This window comes from Microtus ochrogaster, linkage group LG2, assembly GCF_000317375.1.
Source record: "Microtus ochrogaster isolate Prairie Vole_2 linkage group LG2, MicOch1.0, whole genome shotgun sequence".
Classification (NCBI taxonomy): Eukaryota; Metazoa; Chordata; class Mammalia; order Rodentia; family Cricetidae; genus Microtus; species Microtus ochrogaster.
In genome coordinates this window covers 5,943,424-5,951,389 of record NC_022028.1, presented here as the reverse complement: position 1 = coordinate 5,951,389, position 7,966 = coordinate 5,943,424, and the positions used below count along the sequence as shown (strand labels likewise).

General features: G+C 43.7%; 1 protein-coding gene across 1 annotated transcript in view; it reads left to right on the top strand.

Moving 5' to 3' along the window:
* The window catches only part of Adgrf2 (adhesion G protein-coupled receptor F2), a 19,276-nt gene that overhangs the window by 3,218 nt on the left and 8,092 nt on the right, over positions 1 to 7,966 (top strand). The window contains exons 2-5 of the mRNA XM_005359850.2: positions 1,695 to 1,737; positions 2,384 to 2,538; positions 3,485 to 3,700; positions 5,293 to 6,654. Coding sequence (XP_005359907.2) covers positions 1,695 to 1,737; positions 2,384 to 2,538; positions 3,485 to 3,700; positions 5,293 to 6,654 — 1,776 coding nt within the window. The remainder of the gene's footprint in view (positions 1 to 1,694; positions 1,738 to 2,383; positions 2,539 to 3,484; positions 3,701 to 5,292; positions 6,655 to 7,966) is intronic.

Here is a 7,966-nt window from a genome sequence, read left to right as displayed (position 1 = left end):
CATCCAGAACGCCATCAGAAAAGATCACTCAGAAGAGAGAAACATGAGCTCCATGGAATCACTGGTCAGTATCAGAATAGTAACTGCTGCCCAACCACAAGCAGATCTCACACTTTTAAGGGCCACCCCAAGGGTTTCTCATGGTCAATTCATTTATTCCCCCATAAGAGCCGTAATGCCTGTTCTGCCTACAGATGGGGTAATGGAGGCACATACAGGTGAGTGGTCCTTCTTAAAGGACAGCTCAGGAATTGAGCCCAGGTGGGTTGGTGGTCTTTTCCTAGGCCACGTTCTCAGGACAGCCAGATATGCATGGATGGGTGGGTGGGGTGGGGGGCACCCCTTAAAGAAGAGTAACACAAAATACAAAATGAAAGTGAGCATTTTTTTTTAGAATGAGAAAATGAATCGAAATAAATTTTAAAGACAATTGCTTAAAGAATTTGTAACCAGTAATTGCTCAACATTGTTCATTCATGCAGTAAAAATAATACCAGTAATAATAATTCAGGAGCTGTACTTGCATTTTCTAACATTGCGCATGCTAAAGAGTTGATAATTTTTGCGATATAGAGAATCAAAAGATCATTCTTTCACTTTTAAATCTTTTCTAAACACTTATTTTATGTGCATGGGCGTTTTGACTGTATGTACATCTATGCTCCACGTGTGTGCCTGGTGCCCTAGGAGGCCCTGGAACGGTGGTTACAGAGGGCTGTCAGCTGCACGTGGGTCCTGGGAGCTGGGCCCAGGGCCTCTGGAAGAATAGCGGTGCTCTTAGTGAGCTGACGAGGCGTCCCTTCAGCCTCCCATTCTTCCCTTTTCCATTGCCCTACACTTCCCTCGTTGCTGCTACTGTGGAATAACACCGCTTAGTTCTCCACTGTGTTAATAGCAGTTTTATGTAAATATACAGGATTGCTATAAAAGTCAGGGAAACTTCCAGCTTCTTTCCACAGAGCTGTAAGGTGTCAGGGCTCTCTTAACATCTGTTGTTGTGTTGTTCTGTGGCCACCTGTGAACAATTTTAAATTAATGACACTTAAGGGTTGATGTTCTTGTAATCTAGAAGTGACTGCAAACTATATATATAAATCCTACTAAAGCCAGTAAAATGTATTTCTCACTCAACTCCTTGTCTTGACGTCATCAACAAATGTGCCACTCTGGTGAGACCCAAACAGGACAGAGTGTGAAGGGGGAGGGGTGAGAGATAAAAATGGTAACCTCAACAGGTGGAAGGCGGTTAGAATATTTTGTCTTTGAAAATACGATAAATATGATCATGTGAACATGTGATCATGTGAACATGTGATCATGTGAACATGTGATCATGTGAACATGTGATCATGTGGTATGACCTTCTCCCAGGATTCAGTGGGGCCCATACAAGAGAGGTAAGTCTTCATGAGCTTTCTAGTAAACTTCCCTCTGCCCATGATGTGATTCATGTGCAGACTAGAGACTGTAGTGATACACAATTATGACGGGGAGGAGAGGACCATCCCCCTGCCTGGCACTGGGGGGAAAGTAGAAAGACATGTCATTGGACCATATACAACATCTGGGCTTTCAGTGGTTGTCTTTGCGTCACAGCTGACTTGGATATGGTTGTTTGTCTGTGATTAAAATGAACCAGTGGTATCAACTGTTGACATTTGATTTTGTTGAGAATTTTGATTTTCTCTTTTCAGGCCACCAGCAAAAGCAAGGATACGGTGATGTCCAGGCCACATGGTATGTTGGTAGCAGTTGCCAGTCACATGGAAGTCTTATCATCTGTTGTGACAGCAGGCCATTCTCAGCCCTCTGGCTCACCTTGATAGATGACATTTGTCCTTTCCTTACTTACATGCAAATCCATTGCATCTTTAGCCCCAGCCATATTCGTATCTTCCCAGCATCCTCCGCTCTACCGTGTCTCAGACTTCTTGGCTGTGAATTCTCATTGCGCTAATTCAAACCATGCCAGTGATAAGAATAGGTCTCATTGACAATGAAGCTTGCTATAACGTTCCAAACTAGAGGTGACATGCATATCTCTAGGACTCCGAGGAGGTCTTTTGGGGGGTTTTGTAGGTGGGTGAGGGAAGGGTAGCTCAGGAGAGAAACCCATGGGTTCTTCCCTCTTATTTGATGGGAGGAGTTTATACTTGAGTCGGCTTTAAACACTGGAATGTGGCAGTCAGGAGGAACAGGATCCTGTTTCACAACTATGGAATGACTGCTAATCCATTTCTGATCATCAATATTACTGAGAAAAGATACCCATGTATATATAATTGTTGTGCCTTTGCCACAGAGACACCTTATTGACTGGCTGGGCGGCCACGACCTCAGACCTTTTCATCTGATATGGATGCCTTGCCTTTTATTTCCCCAGGTGTATGTGAGGGTGTCTGTAAGGACAGTGATGCCCCCTGCTTTCAATCTTGCCCTCCAAAAAGTGAGGGCAGCATGAAATTTGCCTGTAAGGCCAAGAAATGGCACAAAGTTACCGAAACCTGCCACACTCTGAATGCCATGAACATGTTTGAGGTAAGGTTCTTTTCTCCTCTATCATGGATACTCACGAGGCCTCTATGAGTGAAGTGGAGCTTCAGATGGGATCATGAGGCCCACTTAGGGGAAGAGACAGGCTTCCATGTTAGCAATGGGTTGTGAGTCCATGACCTCATAAACACCGATCTCTTCTCTGTGTCCGAAAGTCAGGGCAGTGTATCCTGTTCCCTGCATGACCTGAGGGAATCTGGCCATCTAGACAGAGCAAGGAGAGGCATCCAGAGCTGTCACAGTTAAACTAGAGTCAAACATCTTTGCCTTCAGTCCTCAAAATACCCCAAGGCTTTGGTACTCATAGTGTACTTCGCTGACTAGTAACACCCCCTGAACTTGTTAGACCCATGAATTCTGGGCTGCCCCCCAGACTTTGCTAGGTGAGAAGGTTTCCTGGACCTGGAGTTTCAGGCAGCTGCGAGCCACCTGGTGTGGGTTCTAGGGACCAAATCCTGAGTCCTCTGCATAAGCGGTACCCACTCTTAACTACTGAGTCAAGTCTTCAGCTCCTGCTAACTTTAAAAAACACTGTCTCTTGGTTCCCCTCTTGATAATGTAAAAATAAGTTAAATATCAATAGGAATCCATTTAAATGTACAAGATATACATGAGATGTACATGTCCAGGAAATGTCTGAAGTGATGCAGTAAAGGAAACAGTTGGTGTTTGAGCAGACAGCACTAGAGAACCATCCCTTGGGGGAATTCAGACTTACATTTTGTTTTATACATCTTGGTGTTGATTAAGTTATTCCACCCTAGATGCCTCTTTGAAAATGGAAAACTAAAGCATTTTATGTGATGTGCAATTGTATAATAGGGCTTTCTTAAAATTCTAGTAGAAGTACTTTTATATTTGATACGAACAAATAAAGGATTTCTTTCCTTTGGTCCTGTTTCAGGCGGGTGAGGAATTATATTCAGTTCAGTCCACTGAATCGGCTATACTTCTACATGATGATTCACGTAGAAAGCCTCAGACCATAACAGATATGCTGATGGCAAAGTGTCCCAAGGATTTGTCTTGCATCATCAGAAGCATTCAGAAGTCTCCCCAGATGCCAGGGAACATTGCTATGGTGGTAGATCTCTTACACAACATCTCCACAGTCCTAACCAGAGAGGTCAACGAGGAAAAGATGCGGGTGAGTGGCCTTGCAGATCAGCCAGTGTTGGGAGGAACTTAGGTTAGCTGGAATACCCTCTGAGCTTCCCAGGGATTGGAAACCATATTTCCCTCTTGGTATTTCTAATGTGCCACATAGCAAGTGCTTAACAAATCTTATGGAAGGAAGAATAATAAACAAAAGAATAATTCACATGCCAGGTCAAGAAATATTACCAGGGAGAGCTCTTTTTTTTTTTAAAAAAAAAAATTTCCCCCAGGGTCTGGGCCTGTGATGGGTTGAATCTGGGAGGGGCTGAGTCCGTAAGAGGTTGAGCCTTTGAAGGGTTTATTCAATGCCGGCTAGAATCTGTGAAGGCTCAAGGCTGTTTGCGATGAATTCCATGGGTTGCCTTAGCCTTCAAAGGTCTTAGTCTCTGAGGACTTGTGCCAGAGAGGATGAGTCTGTAGTGGGCCAGAGTCTGCTTTCCTAAAGCGCATTTAAGCTACTGAAATTATTGAAGGAACACTGTGGGTCGTGCACAAAGAAAGATGTACGTTCCTTTGAGAATTAGAACAAGTTGTTAAAACAGGAAGCAGAATAAGTGGCCAAACCTTTGAACTACAGAAGTGTGAAATGAAACTGGATTCATTTCTTCATGGTTTTGGTGCTTAAAGTGGGGAGTAGTGAGGGGATCACCAACCTCTGTGGTCACGTCCCAGTTTTCAGCATAGTCCCACACAGGATCTTGTAACACTTTGGGACTAACAGATGTCAGCTACGTTACGGGCACTCAGAAAGGGCAACTGAATGATGGGCTTTGCCCAGGAGTGCAGCAGAAGTGATGGTAGAAAAGAGCAAGTAGAAGCTGCTCACCTTGTCTCCCAGGAAGGCAGTGAACAGATAAGAGGAAAGCAAGACAAGGAATTCCTTTATAGATAGATAACATTCTCTAAATGCTATCCCCCCCTCTCTCTCTCTGTATTCATGTGGGTGTGTACTCATGTGTACAAGTATTCTTTCGTGTAAGGTCAGAGAGTGGTGTCAAATGTCTTTTTCAGTTTCTTTCTACTTTATTTTTTTGAGATAGAGTCTCTTGCTGATCTTGGAGATCATTGATTTGGATACGTTGACTGACCAAATGAGCATCTGGGGATCTGGGATTTACTTGTCTCTGCTTCCCTAGTGCTGGGATTACATATGTTTCACAATGTCTGTCTTTAACGTGGGTGCTGGGGATCTGAGCTTGGGTCGTCATGCTTGTATGACAAGAACTTTAGTGACTGAGCTGTTTTCTGAGTTCCTGTTCAACCTTCTGACGTTGTAATATGGTATTGTCATGTAAAAAATGTGTTGGGATGCATTAATATCTATTATGGTATGCATGCAGTATGTGGGTTACAAGCTGAAGGTAAACGTAAGCTTTACTGTGCAAGTAAGTCACCTAGGGGTTAGGTAAGATACTGAATAGGGTGCATTGAGTTTGGGGTGGCATATGTGGACATTTTTAAGGAGATCTCTGGGAGTGCCTATGCTGCTGGCTAGAAGACCATACTTTGTAAAAGCAAGTCTTATATGTATTGGAAGTTTCAAAGAGTGGCTTACCACTAACGCCAGTTCTTCTTTGACAGAGTTACAGCACCATGGCTAACCATATTCTCAACAGCACAAGCATATCAAATTGGACCTTCATCCAAGACAGAAACAGCAGCTGTGTCTTGCTCCAGTCAATCAATTCATTTGCAAGCAAGCTGTTTGTGAAGGACCATCTCATCAACATATCACATGTCTTCATTCATACCCTGGGCACCATCATGTCCAGGGACAGCCGTGGGAGGAATTTCACTTTCTCAATGAGAATTAATGACTCGGGCGATGAAGTCACTGGGAGGGTACTGCTCACAACTGAAGACCTGCAGAAGGTCCCTTCTCCTTCCCAGGTCATCAGCATTGCCTTCCCAACACTCGGGGCCATCCTGGAAGCCAGTCTTTTGGGAAACATGACCGTGAATGGGCTTGTCCTGTCTGTCATTTTGCCTAAGGAGCTTAAAAATATCTCATTGATGTTTGAAAAGATCAGCAAGGCAGAAGGGAGGAAGTCCCAGTGTGTGGGCTGGCATTCCATGGAGAGCAGATGGGACCAGAAAGCTTGTAAGCTGATTCAAGAAAATTCCCAGCAGGCTGTTTGCAGGTGTTGGCCAAACAAGTGGTTTTCTTCCTTCTCCATTCTCATGTCACCTGACACCTTGGAGAACCCGGTTCTAATTTATATCACGTACATAGGCCTGGGCATTTCCATCTGCAGCTTGATCATCTGCCTGTTCATTGAGGCCTTAGTCTGGAGTCAAGTGACAAAGACAGAGATCTCATATCTGCGTCACCTGTGTATTGCTAACATTGCAGCCACCTTGCTGATAGCTGATGTGTGGTTCATTGTGGCTTCCTTCCTCAGTGGTCCAATATCCCACTACAATGGATGTGTGGCCGCCACCTTTTTTGTTCATTTCTTTTATCTGGCTGTGTTTTTCTGGATGCTTGCCAAGGCGCTCCTTATCCTCTATGGAATTCTGATCGTGTTCCATACACTGCCCAAGTCATTCCTGGTGGCCTCTCTCTTTTCAGTGGGCTATGGCTGCCCTTTGGTGATTGCTGTCATCACACTTGCTGTCACGGAGCCTGGAAGAGGCTACCTTCGTCCTGAGGCCTGCTGGCTTAACTGGGACATGACCAAGGCTCTCTTAGCCTTTGTGGTCCCAGCTCTGGCCATCGTAGTAGTAAACCTGATTACAGTCACACTGGTTATCATCAAGACCCAGAGGGCTGCCATCGGCAGTTCCATGTTCCAGGAAGTAAGAGCCATCGTCAGGATCTGTAAGAACATCGCCATCCTCACGCCACTGCTGGGGCTGACCTGGGGATTTGGAATAGGCACGGTCATCAGGGGTCACTCTCTGGTCTTCCACATTATCTTCTCCTTACTCAATGCATTACAGGTAAGTCCGGATGCGGGGGGAGAATCTGAAGTGGGACGGTCTGTGAAGCTGTTTTGTGATCAGGAGCCCATGGTACCATGTCTCATGCAGAAGACGATGGAACAGAGATATGTTTTGTTTCAGAAAGGCCTGGATTTGAACTCTGACCCTCTTATTTACAAAGAAAATGTAGCATGATCTTTGCATGTCTAGTTATGACAAGCATGTTTTTCTCATACAAAAGAGACTGCCACTTTCTAGAGGAGCTCAGAAAATGAAGTATGAATCTTTTTGAAACAACATATCCTTAGACCCAAAGTTTATAGTCAAGATACATTTAAAATATTATGTTAGTTTAGCTTAGCAGCCCCCAGAATCAAATATCTCTCTGTACCTAGCTCATTCACAATAAAAAAAATCAAAGAAAACACAATAATATACATAATCCAGACTCTCTGTATATAGCCCACATTTATGTGGTTTATTTTTCTTACTCTATTACTTTTTTCACAAGTTTAATATTTATTTTATTATCTTTACTCCTTTAATCTATGACTGTCTGTACGCTTTTATATTATAACTGTCTATGCTCTTTTTCTTCTCTCTCTTAAGCCTATGTTCGTTTATTCAATACTGTGACCTATTTAGAGGTCTTTTTCATCTGAATCTATCTTTGTTGAATATGTATCTATAATTATTTTTTTGACCAGGAGAGCCTTTTCTTTTAAATGCTAAGCAGGTATAGCTAGGACTAACTCCATGGCCCTACCTGTTGGCTCTGCCCAGTTCAACATGGCAGAGGTATGTTTACTGCCAGCTCTGCAAGCCATTCTCTCTGTCTCAGCTCCAGGAACACAGCAGGTCAATGTTTCCATTAAGTAATTTGTAACACACTGCTCACAGATCTCATTTAACGCTCAGCCTTCTGAAAGAGCCAGAGCTGTTCATGAAACTAACATGAACCAGGAAGCTGCCTTCTTGAAAGTATGGGAGTTTTTGCTTCTGTTGATGAATCAGGAAAACCTCTTTTAAAGGACCTGCAGGTCCCCTGATCACTGCCAGCAAACAGAGCCCATCTGAAAAAAAAATGCGGCTACCAAGAAACTGTGCTAAACTCTATTTTGTGTGTGTGTGTGTGTGTGTGTGCTCACGCGCGTGCACGCACTCTCAGGTTTTATGTGGATGTAGTCAGCCCACGTTGGCATGCCAATTTATAGGCAGAGGCTGCTTGTTTGTTTCCCAGCCTCTCAGACCCAAAATAATCACACAGAAACTATATTAATTAAAACAGTGCTTGGCCTATTATCTTAGGCTTCTTATTGGCTAGCTCTTA